This window comes from Stigmatopora nigra, chromosome 2 (genome assembly GCF_051989575.1).
Source record: "Stigmatopora nigra isolate UIUO_SnigA chromosome 2, RoL_Snig_1.1, whole genome shotgun sequence".
Classification (NCBI taxonomy): Eukaryota; Metazoa; Chordata; class Actinopteri; order Syngnathiformes; family Syngnathidae; genus Stigmatopora; species Stigmatopora nigra.
Genome location: NC_135509.1, coordinates 15,649,804 through 15,669,190, shown reverse-complemented (window position 1 = coordinate 15,669,190; position 19,387 = coordinate 15,649,804). Strand labels below are relative to the sequence as shown.

At 42.5% G+C, this 19,387-nt stretch overlaps 2 protein-coding genes across 2 annotated transcripts in view; both read left to right on the top strand.

The window, feature by feature from the left end:
- Positions 1-11,513, top strand: part of spg11 (SPG11 vesicle trafficking associated, spatacsin) — a 20,189-nt gene extending 8,676 nt beyond the window's left edge. Inside the window, exons 18-40 of the mRNA XM_077710248.1 lie at positions 223-368; positions 1,147-1,311; positions 1,549-1,615; positions 1,961-2,123; positions 2,220-2,428; positions 2,799-2,898; positions 2,967-3,126; positions 3,199-3,429; positions 3,502-3,708; positions 3,801-3,908; positions 3,996-4,164; positions 4,231-4,442; positions 5,308-6,031; positions 6,282-6,430; positions 7,315-7,519; positions 7,592-7,726; positions 7,886-8,019; positions 8,127-8,246; positions 8,331-8,502; positions 8,709-8,788; positions 8,863-9,018; positions 9,083-9,234; positions 9,333-11,513. Coding sequence (XP_077566374.1) covers positions 223-368; positions 1,147-1,311; positions 1,549-1,615; positions 1,961-2,123; positions 2,220-2,428; positions 2,799-2,898; positions 2,967-3,126; positions 3,199-3,429; positions 3,502-3,708; positions 3,801-3,908; positions 3,996-4,164; positions 4,231-4,442; positions 5,308-6,031; positions 6,282-6,430; positions 7,315-7,519; positions 7,592-7,726; positions 7,886-8,019; positions 8,127-8,246; positions 8,331-8,502; positions 8,709-8,788; positions 8,863-9,018; positions 9,083-9,234; positions 9,333-9,510 — 4,142 coding nt within the window. The 3' untranslated portion in view covers positions 9,511-11,513. The remainder of the gene's footprint in view (positions 1-222; positions 369-1,146; positions 1,312-1,548; positions 1,616-1,960; positions 2,124-2,219; positions 2,429-2,798; positions 2,899-2,966; positions 3,127-3,198; positions 3,430-3,501; positions 3,709-3,800; positions 3,909-3,995; positions 4,165-4,230; positions 4,443-5,307; positions 6,032-6,281; positions 6,431-7,314; positions 7,520-7,591; positions 7,727-7,885; positions 8,020-8,126; positions 8,247-8,330; positions 8,503-8,708; positions 8,789-8,862; positions 9,019-9,082; positions 9,235-9,332) is intronic.
- LOC144182352 (uncharacterized) lies at positions 10,728-19,265 on the top strand. The gene is made up of 15 exons (XM_077710249.1): positions 10,728-10,856; positions 12,242-12,424; positions 12,500-12,604; positions 13,200-13,319; positions 13,391-13,453; positions 13,545-13,661; positions 13,823-13,936; positions 14,907-15,079; positions 15,221-15,890; positions 16,298-16,440; positions 16,958-17,018; positions 17,158-17,372; positions 18,389-18,575; positions 18,691-18,786; positions 19,095-19,265. The coding sequence occupies exons 2-15, from the start codon at positions 12,242-12,244 to the stop codon at positions 19,242-19,244; spliced, it is 2,397 nt and encodes a 798-aa protein (XP_077566375.1). The 5' UTR covers positions 10,728-10,856; the 3' UTR covers positions 19,245-19,265.
- Positions 19,266-19,387: the final 122 nt, after the last annotated feature.

The following is a 19,387-nucleotide window of genomic DNA, read 5'->3' as shown; positions in this document are numbered from 1 at the left end:
TTTACTGGATGTATTGCTATTTGCAGGAGAGCTTAACATTGAAAAAGAGACATTTTTATTGAACAATTTTGAGCATACACTTCCACTAAAACAAAAAAATATACATTTGGAGAAATTTGAGCATTTTGGGGCTATCTGGAAGTCTATTTACTGTGTACATGTACACAATATGATGCCACTCACACTGTTGTCTTCTTTTCTTCTTTCTCATGCTTCCCCCAGAGCCAGTTTTGGTGTATCAAGCTAGCCTGACGTGTGCGCAGCTTCTGTTACCAGGAAGTCCACCGTCACTTGGCTCGCTTCTACTTGAAGGTCACAGCCTGCTTGCCCTTGCAACCATCATGTTTTCACCTGGCGGCATTGACAAGGTCACAACGGCATTTCCACTAGCATACACCTTTCACAACCAATATCTCCTTTCAAACTGACTTTTATGCCATTAATACTGCTTTGACTTATTCTACTCCTTCACTCACACTTTTTTGCCCCAAGATCTACTTTTAAATGCGCCAACCTCCCGCAATCTACTTTGTTGTTAGGGTTAGAATTCAGGGGTGGGCAAACTGGTCCTGGAGGGCAACTGTGGGTACAGCTTTATAACTTTAACCAACGGGGGTTTTGCTGAAATGAGAAGCACCTGACTGCAATCCACTGATTGCACTTCTAACATACCACATTCAAACGTTTTTGCTCCAAGATCTACTTTTCAAAGAGTAAACCTTCCAAGATCTATCCTTTTTACAGGCCACTGACAAAACTCAGCAATTATTGATATACCTCGCATTAGACTCTATCAACATGTATGTAAGTGGGAAGGAACGGTGGTAATAATCCCCTGGCCGGACATTTGGTCGCCTGGAGGTTTGGTCGCCCGGACGTTTGGTCGCCCGGACGTTTGGGGAAAAAATTGAAGCGAGTGGTTTTGGAAAGCCTAACCCTGTAACATCCACCAAAGGTCGATGATTTAGGATGCACTGTAGTTTCGACTGTAAAAACCTTTTGAATCTTAAAGAGATTTCACATGGACTTTATACTTTGGACATGGACACATACCTTGCTCACATTTACATATCGTTTATTAATTCACACTTTAACCTTGATGTTAAGCCCATTGGAAAAAAAAATGTTCTACCTTGTGTTTGGCAGGCACTAGATCCGGTTGAAAAGTTGTCGCAGACAGGCTGCTCAATAGACCGTCAGTTGATGAAAATGGCACTAGCACCATACCCTAAACTGAAGGCAGCTCTTTTTCCACCTGGGCCGCGAGGGCCTGGTCCCCTCACAGATGTGTCTGTGTACCATCTTCTGCAGGTGAGAAGGGATTAAAAATTCTACTGTGCTGGAAAAATCGTGTTGTGCCAATGTTTAAAAGTTACATTTTAATTGAATTCAAAACAACAAGGAGAATTAATGGTAATTATAATGCTATTTGACATGACATTTTGTCTCATTTGATACATGAATTGATATAAAGTATTTTTTATTCATTGTGGTGACAGACTCAAGAAATGTTAAGTTGTGTGCTACGCTTTTTTGTGGTTGCTGCAGGCACTGCATCCACTTGACCCTAGCCGGATGTTTGGCTGGCAGGCGGCTAACTCGTTCAACTCATCTGGTATGTCCATTATCAGCTGGGAAATGCAGTTTGCAGCGTTATGATCCAATACCACAAAGGCATATTGTAATACTCATTCCAATAATTTGGGCAATGCAAGTCAAACAACCTTTTTGTGTACAGATCAATGTAAAATCAAAAACAATGTTTAACTATTTCTGTTTAGGACATTTTTTTCTGGGAATTATAATTAGCTAGCTATACCCAGGTTAAGTTGTTGACATTTAGACATATCTGTGAAGATCTGTTTTAAAAAGATCGTCAGATCATAATGATTGTAGTTATGTCTTGTAACTAGCGTGGGTCAATCGCATGAGCAGCAGCTGACCTTCCCTCTCGCTGCAGAAACGCCAGAGCCACCACACTTCTCCAGCTCCCATCTGGTGGACGCCTTTGCGTTGCGAGAGCAACTTGATTTCTTGTACTACCTGCGATGCGGGCGGCCGTCCTTCGCCTTTGCCAACTTCCTCTTGCATCACCTGCTTGGCTGCCCAAACATCAAACAAACGTAAGTGAAATGTACACACACTTGTGCATTCACAGGGTCAGGCTTTTAACTTATGGGGGTGGGCGTCTGTCTGTGTTTACTATGTGCACATCTTAGTCTCCAGGAGGCCCAACAGCAGGTTCACATTTTAGCAATGGAGAGTTTCGACTTGTCATCAGTGGTTTCGGCTGCTGTTTGCTTCTGCGAGCTTCTAGGCCTCAGCAGCCTCCAAATCCGAGTGGATGCCAAAGTCCTAAATACTGTATGGGCACACTGGAAACTCAACAACATCAACAATGGGCAGAGACAGCCTCTGCACAAACTGGGTAAATTCCCTTTCATAAAAACACACTTTTTAACACAGGAGCGGTTATTAACACAGTCTTGAGTTTAAATGGTACCTTTACTTACAAAATCTATTGGTTCCAGAACATGTTTTTAACTTACATTTTTCATAAATGGAGAATTATTTTATGTGTAAATTATCTAATTTGTTCTAAGGTCGTGAAAAAAATCTACCAACTGAACCCTTGAAAAGTGATCAATGTCACATTTTTGAATGAAAGATATGAGAAACACAAAATAGTATTTGGAAGTAGAGGTTCCACTGTACATGCACACACATGCTACCCGCACAGTTTCTCATGTATGATCACACTTGAAAACCAACATTTAAAACACACCATGTGGGTTTAGGTCTGAAGCTACTGGAGGGAGACTCAGGAGCAGCAGAGCAGCTGATTGGCTACTTGGAAGCTGCTGTGACTGATAGCCTGGAAGCCAAAGATGTTAACCAGTGAGTTAGTTCTACCAATGGTGTCATTGTCGTTACCACATTTGTCACCATATGTTACTTGTCACCAGGTGTTCATGGGAGGCAGCTAAGGATTGGTCGCTTCCAGTGGACTTTTGTCGTCTTCACGAACTTCCTCTCAGCAGCGTTTATCCCGCCCACTGCGCACGTGATGGACTCTTCTTCAACTTTCTGTCATTCGTGCAACTCCATCACTTTACAACACAACAGGTGACAATCTTTAAACCCACCAGTTCCTCATTTTTGACTTTCTTAGCTCAATTGTACTTTCCGTTTGGTTAGGTGCATTCTCTGCTGTCGCAATTTAGCCCCGCCCTTCGGGAACACCTTTTCGCTGCGTTCAGCGAGCTTCCCTCGTTCACCGGCGAGTCACTTGGGGGGTCGACGTCCCCCCCAGACCTCTTCCAAGTACTCCTTCGTAGCCAGGAGGAGGTGGAGCCTAGCACTTACCTGTTGCGAGAGGCCCTGAACAATCATAGCCCCTTATTGGCTGTACTCGCTTCCTGTCTACAGGTGAGCCAAACAAAAGGCACGGCGCAACTTTTCGCCACATCTCTTAATGATTTTGATGATATTGATTGACAGGACGTAGAGCTTGTGTCATGCCTGTCTGTATGGCTTGTCACGGCCGTCGATGACATCGCTGCTCAGGAAGTTTCCGCCCACCTGTCCGAAGCGCCCCAACCTCATCCATGGGGCCTTCAGCACTTGTCAATCATCTGGAGGACTCTTTTAGAACAGGGCCTTCTCGGAGCTCAAACCCTACTGAGAGGGTTCCAGCTTTTCTGCAAAGTAACTTTCACCTGAGTAAACTTTACTTCCTGTGTGTGTATTTGGTGTCCTCAGGTGGTGAAGCTAGTTGTTTTTTTGTTATAACCTGATAGGACTGCCCATTACTGGATGTGCTGAACATGTTCCTGCTCTGCTGCGACTATAGAGATTTCAACCAAGCCAAAGTCAAACTCCAAAATTTCCACAACAAAATCACAAATGTCAGTTTTCAACCCACGCAGACATCCTCGTATCTGATTGCGGTCACTAATTTGTTCATAAGTCTGTCTGTTCTTCTACTTCTTCAGATGAGCGCAAGCGGTCCAGCGACTCGCGGTGGCATCCCACTTCAATGGATTTGCAGCGAGGCATATTTTTTGCTCTTGCTCTTGTGTCGGCGTACGTGCTCACCATTTGAACTGCGCCGCCTCCTGCAGGTCTTGGCAGATGCTGGGGACATAATGAGCAAGAACACAGGTGAGAGGAACATCCACTGTAGAGATGGAGCCTATGGACACCGTGTTTGTGTACATTTGGATGCAGGTCCAGACTTCAAGAAGCTGAGTCAGTTGAGCGATATTCTGCAGGGGTCTGGAGTGGGCGTGTCTCCCAGGTTGCTGCACTGCGATTGCTCTGTCCAACAGGAGGAGTTTCAGGCTACTGTGGACACTCTCCAAGCGAGAGGATTCTATAAACAAGCCCGAAGAGTTGCTGCCTTAGCGCAACTACCTGTGCAACGACTCCTCATGTGTCAGGTGACAACTTTACTTCCTCTAATTATTTCCCTGCTTCCTTTTTTTGGTTTGTTTCTGCTTCCTTAATGATAGTGTTTCTACTTTCTTTTTTCCCTTTTTACTTCCTGTCTTCCAAGATTAGCTTTAGGTTTGGGATTTTTTTTTTCATTAGTTTATTAAGTTTACAATATTCCCCAATAAATAAATCAATGAGTCTTAGTTTTAGAGGGACTTTGTTCCATTTTCCATATTTTTACCATTAGTTTAATGTATATTGGGTTATTTGTTAAGTGCATTCTTATATATATATATATATATATATATATATATATATATATATATATATATATATATATATATATATATATATATATATATATATATATATATATATATATATATATATATATATATATATATATATATATATATATATATATATATATATATATATATATATATATATATATATATATATATATATATATATATATATATATATATATATATATATATATATATATATATATATATATATATATATATATATATATCTATATATCTATATCTATCTATATCTATCTATATCTATCTATATCTATCTATATCTATCTATATCTATCTATATCTATCTATATCTATCTATATCTATCTATATCTATCTATATCTATATATCTATATATATATCTAGTCTCCTTTATTTCAATAAATTTTTGTTCGTTTTGTGAATACAATATAATTTCAGTTATTAGAATTTGCTTACAGTGTTCCATTTTTTTCCGCCTTGTCTGGCCATATTTTCCCTTCCTTTTTACCCATGTTTCTACCTCTGTATATGTGTGATGCTTCCATTTGTCATTTTCTTCTTTGGTTGTGTCAATGCAGCTAGTGGAGGAGTTGGCACATGAACGTTCCAAATGTCAATGGTCCAGACTGGAGAATCGTGTATGCTTTTGGAGGAAGTGCCACCAGCAACTGGAGGAAGAGTGTGTGGCCCCTGACTCGGCGACCCACTTTTTCCTCTCCCAGGCAGACTCTGCAATGTCCGAGTCGGCAGCGGCTTCCGAGTTTCAGTCAGAGCTGCTTGCGCTCCGAGAAGGTTGCCTGCTTCTGGCCGTGGCTAACCGTTGGCTGTCGCTGTGTCGTCTGGTTCCAGTGGGGCAAATGGAGGGCTTGGAGAAGAGGCTGTGGGTGGGCCGCATTCGCCAGCATGATTTGGTCGCAGACATCCAGAGAGAAAGCGTTTTCAACCTCCTTCTGCCTGATGTCAATGCATACGAACTTCTCATGAGGGACTTTTCCTTCTGCAACATTCCTGAGCTCCATAGGGACAGTCTCCTCTCCCTGGAAGGACTTCCTGGTCCTGCCGAGGAGCACCTGGACGTGGAGCCACTCCTCGATCCGGCGCAGAAGAAGACTCTGCAGTTGCTGCTGGATGAATCGTTGGATGCTGGGAACGTACACGAAGTCAGCCGTGCCTGTCGCTACTTCTCACTCTACCATCCTGATCTGTGGCTGCTACTACACTGCCGAGGCTTAGCATCTGGAGAACTCGCACCGCAAACGCCAAATGAGCCTGAAACGCCATCCAGGAGCCTCCTACATGTGTGTGAGTAGCTCACTTGCCTGCGACTACAAGTTGTGGTCCAACCGTGACTATAGTTTTTAAAGGTTTGATGCCAGTCAACCACTCATAAGTAGCTTTATATTAGCTGTTGAGTATTTTACAAAAAGCCTCAATGTGTTTTCCAGATAAGAGTAATTTCCAGTCAATCAGTAATCTGTTTGCGTTTATCCAGATGCATCAGGAATATTTTCACATTAACATAACTGCTGTGGACATGCTTTTGTTTCATCAGCGCCATCTGTGAGCAGCGTGTCGTCCTTTGTGCTGGTCCCTTCACTTCCTGAAGACGATGTCGCCATCCAGTTGCAGAAGATGAGCGAGCAGTGTCGCCATGGCAGCAACTACTGCAAACGAGTGCTTTGCTTATATCAGCTGTCAAAGGTAGTTCTGTCAATTAGGTGTACTTTAGTGGGGTTAATTCTTGCCCTTTGTGTGTGGGAGTTTTTTTTTTAATTAATGCATGTTTGCATTTAGTAAATGTTTCTTGATGCTGGTTTGTTTGTTTATGTCTACTTAGTTTGTTGGTATTTAATTATGTTATGTTTGTATATTTGTTTCTGTGTACAGTAATACCTCTACTTAAGAATGCCTCTAGGTATGAATGTTTCAGGTTATTAATTTTTTTATATGCTAATGGGTTACTCGATCCAAGTTACAAAATCCCCTCAAAAAGTAAATGCATATCCTTACCAGTTATTTTATTTAGAATTTGCTTTATTAAGCGATTAAAAATAGTACAAATGCAACGTGGCACATTTTTCACTCACACACGGCACACGTAAAAGTCTAAAATGTAGTACTACAAAGTGGACTGCTTTCGGCCATGGTAGTAAGAGCTTTTGCCGCTATCTGTAACAGTCGCGGAGGGAAATATTTCGGGGGTGCAGGGCACATTTTCATGCGTTTTATTTATTTTAAGACATTAATACATAATTTCTTTGTAATTTTCTCTCGTTTTTTGTGTTTCCTCACATCTTTCATAGAAAATTGGGACACTGGCCAATTTTAAAGGCTTTGTTTGGTAGTTGTGTGAGTACTGCGGAACAAATTAGAGAATTTACATATAAAGTACATCTACTTACGAAATTTTCAAGTTGCGAAAAATGTCTTGAAACCAATTAATTTTCTAAGCACGGGGATGACTGTATATACATTTTGTTAGCAAACAATTGGATCTAGATTTTGTCTTCACCAGTGTTTGTATGCAGGTGCAAATCTGTCCTTGTGTGTAAGTTTTTATGTATTTATGACACGTGTATTGACAGGAGCTGAAGTGTTCCTTCGATGAGCTGAGCAGCGAGGATCCAGCTAGTGTTTTGGAGAAACTCCTGCTTTGCGATCATCCCGAACGCTTGCGCAATGCGCAAATGTTCATCCGAGCGCAAAGTTTTAGCGCCGACGTCACCGCTGAGCTGGTGGCAGCCGCCTTGGTGCGCGACAAACAGGAACGAGCACACCTAATGCAGACTGGTAGGTGAACAGAAGGCGGACGGCAACCAAATGGCATCTTTACAACACTCGTGTGTAAACTTCCGTGTGCAGAAAGGCATGTCTTCCAGCCGTCAGAGGGTCGCGACTCACTGGTCCAGCTCATCACTTTGTGTGAAGATCCTAACCTTGTGGGACTAAAGGTTCTGGAGATGCTCCAAAGCATACCTCTCAGGGATCTCAACTGCAGTATGACCAATATATACACACACAGCATAATCTGCCCATAACATATCAATATGTAAATACTTCCACACACTGGTATCATTTTCAACAAGTATAAATACATAGTGGCACAGCTTTAGGTATAGTCACATGTATTTACAGTCACTTGTTGTTTTTGTGTAGTTGTGGAGTTGTTAATCGCAGCGCACGACTGCTTCAGCGTGACATGCAACATGGAAGGAATTGTACGAGTGCTTCAAGCCGCCAGACATCTGAGCCACGCCTACTTGGCGCCTGGCGAGCACTATGGCCTCTTGGTGAGCGCCGACCTCACATTCACTCTGAGCGCCTCTTCTTGGCTAACCTGCACGCTTACTGAACTTGCTAAGGATGCTGTATTTTCCCACTTTGTGTTCACATTCAGGTGCGCTTGTTGACGGGAATTGGCAGATACAATGAGATGACATACGTTTTTGACCTGCTGCATCAGAACCATCGCTTCGAGATGCTGCTCAGGAAGAAAACTGACATGACAGCAGGGCAGGTGCATCTTACGCAGGAGATACAAACTGCTAGTACTTGCTTTGGTGTTCATGTCTTGCGCCTGTGTTTGGCCTCGCTTCTTCAGAGTTCCAGCCTGAAAACGGCGCTGCTGGACTACATTAAGCGCTTCCTGCCAGCAGACAGCGAGAAGCACAACATGGTGGCGCTGTGCTTCAGCATGCGGCGCGAGATCGGCGAGAACCATGAGATGGCAGCAAGAACTCAGCTCAAAATCATCCAGTCCCAGGCCTGGCAAGGTGAGATGGCGTCCTAGCCAAGTTTACAAAAAAAAAAGCTCATTCTACTGGAGGAGTGACCATTTTTGTAGCTTTTACAGTCATGAGTGGAGAAAAAAAACAGACATTTTCCAATAATGACTGACCAATATGCAAGATCAACTTCTTGTGTGTCTATCCTCCTTGCAAGATGTGTGTTTTCTAACTCCTGTTCTTGTTTTCATCAGCAGTGTCGTCTCCAGAGCTCAAAAATTCTCTGCTCAAAGTGTTGTCTCTGCTTAAGGATGCCGCGGAAAGCTTTGCCAAGGTTATCACGTTCACCATCGGCCTCCCCGTATCTGTATGACTATCATGTTAACTTTGTGTGTGTGAATGTAACAGGACTCGTGCGTGCACCAGGCGAGTCGGTGTGTGCGATTGGCCAAGTTAGTTACACTGCAGCTACACTTCCTGAATCAAGGCTCCGCTATTCAATTGGTAAACCTGCAGCCTACTGAAATAACGGACGCCGCCGTGGCGCTGCCCAGATGCTACCAGGTGGACGAGCGCCCAAATGTCAGGTGCCAAAGAAAATGGTGTTCATGGTGATGTCTCCTTTGAGGTGTTGGTGTTGTCGGAGGCGTACGACTGCAGTCCTGATTGGGCGGAGCTTGTGTTCCAGAAGGTGGTCCTCAACGGCGACTTTGCATACTTGGATGAGCTCAAGAAACTCCGCCTGCTGATGTCTAGCCTCTTTGAGGATGTTTTTAAAAAGTCAGTCACTATAGGCACATCCCCAAATGTCACCCCATTACTTAAATCCTTTTTGGAAGTCGTGTTCACCATGATCTTATACTTGGCTCACATTTAAGGCTGGATGGCACAACTGGCAACGTGACAGCAAATGTGCGCCGCCTGCTCACATATTGTGATGACATCCATCTGCGCTACCGCCTGGCGTGCCGGCGACAACTTGATGACGTCACCAGGACGCTGCTGCAGGACGCCGCCACAGCTAGTTACCTCAACGACGTCGGCGGCACGCACTGACGCACCCAAACGTAACAAAACATAGCACGATTTACATACCTCACCTTTGCGTGTAAGAATGAATGGATATGCCATTAATCAGCACATTCCACAAAAGCATTTTTTTAAATGCGCATCTGCTCGGTTACAGTAAAATAGCACTGTCAGCGTACACTATTGTTGTATATTAAAAACATTTTCATAGTTAGTAAACCAGGTTTGAGGTTCCTCACTTGGAAAATGTATGACAAGTTGTCAGTCACGTAGTCATCGCTGTAATCAAAGTATACCATCAAATTTAAGTCTGACAATGACTTGAATTTCAGTACTGTCGTATCTCTACACACAAAATTAATTGGTTCCAGAACGTTTTTTTTAAGTTGAAAATGTCGTAAGCAGAGTAGTACTTTATATGTAAATTCTCTAATTTGTTCCACGGTCCTCATAAAACTACCAACTAAACCCTTACATTTTGTAGGAAAGGTGTGAAGACACACAAAAGAGAGAGAAAAGATCATAAAAATATTTAATAAGTCATTAAAATGAATAAATATGCTAAATCTATTCGTGTTGAAGTGCATGTGCACAAGCGTCAGGGTGCTAACGTTAGGCAACAGAGGCAGAGTGTACAAACACATGAATAATATAATTATAAAATTAAGAATTCAAAATAATATTACATATAGCTTTTAATTTTTTTTTTCATTAGCATTTTATGGTTTCTTTGCCATCTAATTTTTCACCCATTCTATTTATCGCCACTGCTGTTTGGATTTAAGTTCCCCTTCGGCGGTGCTTGTTGACAGACGTCTGGAGAATTTCGTACCTAGAGGCATTCGTAAGTAGAGGTATGACTGTATTTCAATACCAAATATATGAACACAGACGAAGATAACAGATGTGGTCAAACGTTTACTATCTACAAATCAGATTTTTCTCTAGAGTGATTGGAACAGATACTTCTTTGTCACAAAAAAAAAACATTCATGAAGTTTGGTTCTTTTATGACTTTATTATGGGTTGACAGAAAAAGTGATCAAATCTGCTGGGTCAAAAATATACACACAGCAACACAAATTAGCAATTGTGGTGACTTAGAAAGTTGTGTCACTGAAAAGAGCTTCATGGCATGCCCTCTTAACTTCTTGTGAGTGATTGAGTGACTACAGCTGGTGACTTCTCTAAGGTCATTCATCTAAATAGGGCTCGTTGGATGCAAACGCCCACACACGCTACAATGGGAAAGTCAAAGGAGCACAGCATGGACCTGAAAAGGCGAATCCTTGACTTCAACAAGTCAGGAAAGTCACTTGGAGCCCTTTCAAAGCAGCGGGAGGTCCTAAGAGCAACACTGCAAACAATTGTTTGTAAGTATAAAGTGCATGACATGGTCATTGAAGATTATCAAAAAATATCAAAATTATTAGAACATAGACAACACCTGATATAAAAGACCAAGTGAAATAAGGTATTTAAAAGTTTTGAGAAACATTGGCTTGCTTTTACTTACGTTTTACTCCACAGTTACCCATTGGAAAATGTTTATTCTCTCTTCATTTATTTAAACAAAATACTTTCCACTGGGATACATACAATTCCAGTTCTCTGTCCCCTTAACACATCGGGCCCACGCACACAGCTAAGTACCTACCCTTTTGTCTTGGACAAAAAACAGTGCCTTTTATTATTGTTTATTTGTTTTTGGTTTTGCAGCAGCTTTATTAGAAAAGTCAGGCTTTTTCTGATTACTGTTGTACAGCTTATATGAACTAATTAGAGTGAAAAATGTTTTGAAATTATTTATTTATTAATGATGTATTTTATATCCACAATCACCTATCTCCTTGTTATTTTCTATATTTTTGACTGTTGATTGTTTTAGTAAAAGGAATGCGTTTAACCCTATATGGCCAAAGGTTTTATATATGACTGAAGAATTTTGATCAATGTGATTTTATTTTTCCGTGATAAAAATTGATGTATCATATGGAGCAAATTTCCGATAAATTATGCAAATTGGGAAATTTGCAGTATTTTTATTCCGATGGCTACATCAGTGAAGGTTCAGAATTTGATAGAACTTTAATTTGCTGTCAATTATTTTGTGGTTTGGGCTTTACAGGATTAATACAAACACTTATTCATATGCACACCTCTTCCCCCACTCTTAATATGATTTGATGATGATCCTCACAAGGCTCATGGGGGGTGCTGGAGCCTATCCCACCCAAATATAGGCACCAGCTAGTGGCCAGCCAATTGCAGGGCACAATGAGCCAAATACCAATCACACTCATAGCTAGGGACAATTTAGACTGTTCAATCAGTCTACCTTACATTTTTTTTGAATGTGGGAGGAAACTGGAGAAAAGCCCCACACACAAGGGGAGAACATGCAAACCTCACACAGGAAGGCCAAAACACACAGGATTATACCTGCGATCTCAGAACTGTGAGTTAGACAATCATCATATATTACAGCACAGTACATTTGGTCATACAGTATGGACACAACCATGGGGCTCTGACATCTACACCATCATTAGGTGTTTAGGTCTTAAAGTTAAACATTGCTCTTACTGCTGAGTCACGCCAAACTCAGGTGTCGTGATGTTCTTTGAGCGTGTTAACGCAGGCAACAAGCCCAGTCTCCTATTTATCCTCATCTCAAGTGTCAAAAGAGTCAGGTTTCCTTTTTCCAATTCTCATCCAATTCCTGTCAAAGTCACTCTTGTTCTTCTTGGATGTTGAGATGGGAAGTGGTGCATCAACCAGCACTGTGGAGGGAAGCCATTTGGGTCGGGTGGATGACTTGCAGTTTGACCCGGTCACCTCCCCCTCGCTTGCGGTCAAGACCCTTACACCTGTGGTACAAATCCCCTCACCTATAGTTAGGACCCCTTCGCTTGCAGTCCTGAGTGGAGAAACATTGGAGGTAAAATATTTTTTGAGTGCTGGATGTGATGTCTTCAAGATAGTTGGGATTTTTGGGGTCCGTTTTTGTTTGCAGGAGGATGACAGACGTCAAGTGGTGGATGTGCTATCTGTCGCAAGCGACCAATCTGACTCCAATGAGGCTGAAGAAGCGACCATTGTCCTCAATCCCCCAGTAACCGTGAGTTGGTTTGATTTTGAAGCTTGCTAAATGTCACCATGTAACATGATGCTGCTAGACTACTGAGAAGCATTATGTTAATGATTTACATGCTATGGAGCATGAATATGATAAAAGAAAACTACAGCTTGCCTCTTCATTGTATTTCAATCAAAAGGCAAATGCTATAACGGGAAAGGATGATTGAGCATAGCATTCTTTATGGAGTACCAGACATTTTGCAATATACCAATCGAGTCACATTAGACAACTCTAAATTTACATCGTATGAGATTACACACCCATTCATCAATTTTCAACACCTCTTATCCATGTCACAGCCACGGGTTGCTGGAGCCTGCCCTCCAGGTAACCAGGCGAAAGGCAGACTATACCCCAAACTGGTCGCCAGTCAGTCTCAGGGCACACATAGTGTTTTGCACCCACAATCACTCCACTACTGAATAGGTAAGCCAAAGTGAAGCAAATAAACCACACCACCACTAGTGACTTTACACTGAAAGCTTTTACGCTATGGCAACACTGCAAAGACAAGACTCCCACAGACTTTAGACCCGATATTCAAGTGGGCGCCTGGCAATGTGTATCATAACAGGAAGTGTCCGGTGAGGCAGAGGAAGTTTCTGTGAACTTTGAGAGTTTTCTTCACAACAATGGAACCTTGTACAGCTGCTTCGAGCACCATGGGAACCGAGTCTACGTAGACGAGGCTCAGGTAGTGCTGAAAAAAAGATGCCAGAGTTGCGTCAGCTACATTGCCATTGTCTCCTAATCTCTCCTGATCAGAAACTGCAGCCTTTCCCCCAGGAATGGTTCGACATGGGTCGCTTCATCAGCCCTAACCAAGAGGTGATGTTACAGTCTTTTTCCAAACTTCCATCACTTTCTGTCCGTGTCCAAGGAATTTTCCTCTATGGTCCTTGACCATCTCCCCCATCAGGTCTCCATCCAGCCACCGGTCACTAGCGTCCAGTCGGTGGCGACGGTGGATGAGGACGATCGCGTAGGCAGCATTTTCATCCCGGGCAAAGGAAATGTGATGACGTACATGTTTGAGGTGAATGACCTCCGCTAAGGCACACCAGTATTATGCAGATTTTTGAATTCAGAACGTATATCTTTTCTTTTCAATAGTACTTATCTTGTCAGCATCTAAAATTATACGTGTTTTTCTTTTATCCTCCAACACATCTTGTGTGCATGTGGGACTCTTCCCAGGAGAGGTTGAACGTTTGCCGCTTCTGGGATCCTCATTCAGGCGTTTGGCTGATGCTTCCCCTCCAATGGGAGATGAATGTAGACTTTGTGCAAAGCAGAATTCACAGAATCACGGTAAGGAGGGAAGTCCCACCCACTTTAAAGTTGGCCAAAGCATAGGTCAATTTGAAGAAAAAAAATGATAATCAGGGAAGCTAATAGAGGGTGAGATGGTTACAAACGGTGGTGGAGGTCAAACGATTAGAGCAACAGGAGCATTTTGAAGTACACGTTACTAGGCATGAGATTGTAAAGGTGTGCACATTCAACACAAGATGGCAGATGGAGTAGACAATCTTTTGTTGATTTTGAAGATATTTTAGAAAATGATGAAGTCGAACAGGGGTTTATAATAACCGCTAACATTATCAGTTCAAATGATGCTAAGTTAGTCTGATTTCTTGCTACTGAACTAAAATGTTTACTTTCTCACATATACTATGTCAAAGTCAAAAGCTTTTATTGCCAATTTAAACAAGAACTGAATATAACTAAATTAGTGGTGCTACTCCACAAAGTGCGTGTTTCCCAATAGAAACAAGTAATTTAGAAAAGTCATGTCCGGGAAAGATAATAGAATATGTATTCTAAAATATTACATATTGCAATGTGTTATTGCTAACTATGGCAGAATTTTTAGAAAATAACAAAGTCTTTGGAATCAAATAAGAAAGGCAAACCTGATGAGAAGGGCGTAGGGAAACTGAGGATCATGGGACATGGGCATAACAACGCAGAGGATCCGACGAGGACTGACAAGCACACGGGGTTTAAATAGAAAGACATGGGTTGACGAGACAATCAGAAATACCTGGGTCACACAAGAGGCAGCCAGTAGAAGAATCACCAGAGGCAGGGAGACGGCTGCTAAACTCAATGGGCAATCACATGGACAGGTCACACAGGGAAAAAAAAAGATAAAACCAATCCTTAACATGACTGGACTGGACTACCAATCATTTGACATATAAAACTAAACCACATCCTTTCCTAACCACCTCCCACTGATCTGAAATGCTATTTCATTTTTGCTGTGCACCTCAAGTCTGTCCTCCCAGGCCTGCTGGACCACAAGGAAATAATGGCAGCACTCCGACTTTGTAACTATGACGCTGAGGATGTCATCTCTGCTTACCTCACTATGTTTGGAGAGGTCCTCTTGCATGCTAATGTGAATGCTACAGGAGATCCAGGATACAGCGATCTCGATTCATTCAGGTTAGAAAACATGGGAGCAATCTACACTAACCTACTATATGATGTTACCAGACTGTGCTACACTACCGGCTGATACTGCTGCATTCTATGCTGATTGATGTTGATGTTGTTTTCCATTTGATACTGGTGTGGTCCATACAGAGCTCTCTTGGAGCGTGACCATTTGATTGAGGATCTGAGGCAGCAGCTTGATTCCATTCAGAAAGAGTCTGATGAGTATCAAAATAGGAACAAACTCTTGGTCCGGGAAGTTCACCATCTGAGCGAGATTGTGCAAAATCTCAATCGCAAAACAGCCGAGCTGGAAGTCGACCGACAGGAGGCAAGGGAGAAGGTCCGTTTTCTACAGAGTCGTCAGAAGTCAGTGGCACCCACCACTAAGAGCCTTGCTGCCAAGCCCTCAGTGAATCCGGATCAACTGCGCCAGGCCAGCGGCCTGGCCCGGGAGCTCAAGGTCTCTGCTAAACAGATGAGGTCTTTGGTTCTCCTGTCGCTCAGTGACTTGAAGAGCATACTAACCCAGGCGGAAGATATCCTGAAGAAGACGGCTGAGGCTCAGCTTCGGGTGGACGGTGATGCACAGACGCTGCGCTCACTTTACCAAAAGGAAGCGCTTGAGAGACGCGCTTTATATAACAAACTGCTCGAGCTCCAGGGGAATGTCAGAGTATTCTGCAGGTGCAGGAACATCAGCACAACTGGAAGCTCCTCATCTCTAGAACAATATGACCAACAAGAGGTCACGCTAATACACAAGAACACCAAGAAGAAATTCTTCTTTGACAAGGTCTACGCACCCACCAGCACACAGGTACCGTAAGCAAAAAAAAGAACAACAAACACAATCCCCATTTTGCTGACTCGAGTGTTGTTTCTAATGGACCTAAAATTGTCAGTCTTAGATATGTTTAAGTGTAGTTGAGATTTTTCAAGCCAGTTATTGACGCTCGTCATTGCATCTGTGAGTTATTCTACGGAATGTTTTTTGTCTTTTGCGTGGACATATAGGACGGCATCATCACCATACATTTGGCAAGTAACAGTTGAAGAACAGCAACGTGGGATAATCTCACTTAGTCTCAGTTTAGGGTTCAGTGTCCATCATGGCCTTGAAACACATCGCTGACTCGTTCCAAGAGTGACTCCTGTTAGGAACTGCGCCACGGCCACCCTCCAATATCTCTTAAACATTTTGTTGATGTTCCTGTCTTCTGGCAGGAGGAGGTTTTTGCAGGGACGGTGCCACTCATCACCTCCTGCGCAGATGGCTACAATGTTTGCATCCTGGCATATGGGCAGACTGGCTCAGGAAAGACCTTCACCATGATGGGTACCAAGGACCAACCTGGAGTTAACATCAGGTGTGGATGTTGTGTTTAAGTGTCTTTTGTCGCAGTGCTTTCTCCAAATTTATTTAAAAAAAATTTAAGCAAGGCCAGACGGGTGAGTGGTGAGTGGTTAGTGTGCCGGCCTCACAATTCTGGGGTCCTGGATTTGATCCCAGATTGGTCCTCCTGTGAGGAGTTTGCTCTCCCCTGGCTTGTGTGGGTATTCTCTGGGTCTTCTGGTTTCCTCCCACATTTCAAAAACATGGATAATTGGCTGGTTGAATACGTTATGAGTGTGAGAGTGAATGGTTGTCCGTCTCCCCGTGCCCTGTGATTGGCTGGCCACCAATTTGGGGTGCACCCCTTAATTAAATATCTGATTAAAAAAAATAAAACTACTACTTTATTATTTAACATATTATTTCACTTAAAATAATTGTTTTATGGGCCTATGTTGTGTATGTTTTCTGTCTGTTGTAAATGCTTGATGCTACTTTGTTCCAGTCTTCTATTGTCATGCTGTTACACCCTTTTCTGTCCCCCACTGCAGATCCATACGAGAACTTCTCCGTGTGTGCTCACTTAAAGAAAAGGTGTCGTACATTCTCAAGGTACCAACACACTTTTACATAAATTGCAGCTAAATGCAGTTTTGCTTTTCATTTGGAACACTGCATCAGTTTATTGGATGGAAAATATTTCAGTCTTCCTCTATTGGACTCAATACGTACTTTTATTATTTATGTGTAGATTTCCATGTTGGAGATTTACAATGACACGCTCAAGGACCTGTTGGCAAAAAATCCCGCTACGTCATCCAACCTGGACATTCGCGTGCAGGGTAAGGTCGTGTCCGTCCCGGGACTGACTCAAGTGCAAGTGCGTAACGAAGAGGACATCCTCCGAGTCATGGAGACGGGAGAGAGAAACAGGAAGATGGCGGCCACCAAGATGAACATACACAGGTGAAGATAATGACAGAGAAGGCAACCCACATACCTAAAGTTAATTAACACTTGGTGCAAGCAAGGTATCTATGAGAGGGGCTTGCAGAGAAATTTAGTTCTATTTTGGCAACGGGGGTTGCTGTAATTCAGGGGTGGCCAACTCCAGTCCTCAAGAGCCACTATCCGGTCTGTTTTCTGTACCTCCCTCCTCTACCACACCTGAATCAAATGATCAACTCATCAGCATAGTCTCCAGAAGCTTGTTACTGGCCCAGATTATTTGATTCAGGTTTGTTGGCGTAGGGAGATCTGGAAAACAGCCCGGATTGCGGCTCTCGAGGACCGGAGTTGGCCACCCCTGCTCTAATTAATGCCGTTTCTGAGTATCCTTATCTTGGGAAACAAGAAGGAAATCACTACTCATGATGTTTATATTAGATCAGTGTTTCCCAAGCACTTGCGTGCCGTCAGCAATGGTAAGGTGTGCCTCGGGAAATTGCAAAAAAAGTCATCCAACGTAATATTCACAGAGAAAGATCAATAGGAATATAACGAGATTAAAATTTAACTAATATTAGGTTATAATCAAAACTTTCCTCCCATATACCAAAGACATGCATCTACATAGAAAGTGCTATGATGAGTCACTAGTTGACAGTAACAATGTCCACAAGGATTACATAAAAACTTCCAAAAACTGAGAGCTTCCTGGAAAGTTCAAGGCATGGGAATTTCAGCATGGCCTGCTTCGTATATTGATGTGGCTGATGAGAATCAATTCCTGACTGTAGAAGAGTCTATCATTTAATTTACTGGATTTGGAGTGTATATTTTCACCTCACACACTATTCTGTTGGTCTTTTTAAAAAATCAGTCAAAATGCTCACATACGTTGTAAATCTGGGCTTTGTTTTGTTGAAAAAAGCTAAAAGTGTCAGTATGTTAAGTTGATATCATGATAAACATTATGACTAGTTTATAGTGACAATGACGATTCCAAGGACAGACTTTGTGTTTGGTGCTTTGGTTTTTAGTTCTCGCTCCCACCTTCTGGTGGCACTGGAAGTGTGGGGCAATGACTCGCTATCTGGAGAGAGCACAAAGGGTACGCTAACCTTGGGGGACCTGGCCGGGTCCGAGCGCATCTCGCGGACAGAGGCCGAGGGCCAGCGCCTGGTGGAAGCCGCTGCCATTAACAAGTCGCTAACCGCATTGGGGCAGGTCGGCACACAGCCTCAGCCGGGTGTTGCATGCAAATGAAACCATCATGCCAAAGATGGCATCACGTAGCAGACCCAATCTCACGCCATCTTATACCTGCCGTGTTTGTTTTTAGGTGTTTGCAGCGCTCAAGTGTAACGCCCTTCATGTGCCCTTCAGGAACTGTAAACTGACTCACCTTCTCCAGCCCAGTCTCAGTGGAGATGCTAAGGTTAGACACCAACAACTCACTAAATGTTGTTTCATTTGTATTTTTTCATAAAGAAAAACAATTAAACATTGTCACATGCAACATAAGAATTGCCCTTATTAAAAGTTTCTCTTTTTTTAACTTTGTTTTGTTAAATATATGTATATTCTTCTTTTCCTTGAAAGAAGGATGGGATATATGATTCCATGAAAATGTTTAGCCCGCAATAGTAATGTAAAAAAATGTACCTAGGGAGAAGTTAATGAAAGAAAATTTAGTGTGTAAGAGTCCTGATCTCTGACGTGTAATTTGTTTTTTTGTCCCTTCAGTGTTGCGTCTTCATCAATGTGAGTCCAGACACCAAGGACACGACAGAGACGCTCGGCACGCTCCAGTTTGGCTCGTCTATTCGTCAGGTGACGCTAGGCAAACCCACCAAGAACGTAATGCCTACCAAATGTGACAAGACCACAAAATAGGCTGCAGCAATGGGGGACCAGCCATCCAGAAAAGTAAATACTCCAACCATTTCATATCTATTAACTTTTATCACATTGTAACGTCACATTTACAATGTTAGCGTTTTAAGGTTTTTTTTTGTTTGGTTCTCAGTTTTACAGGT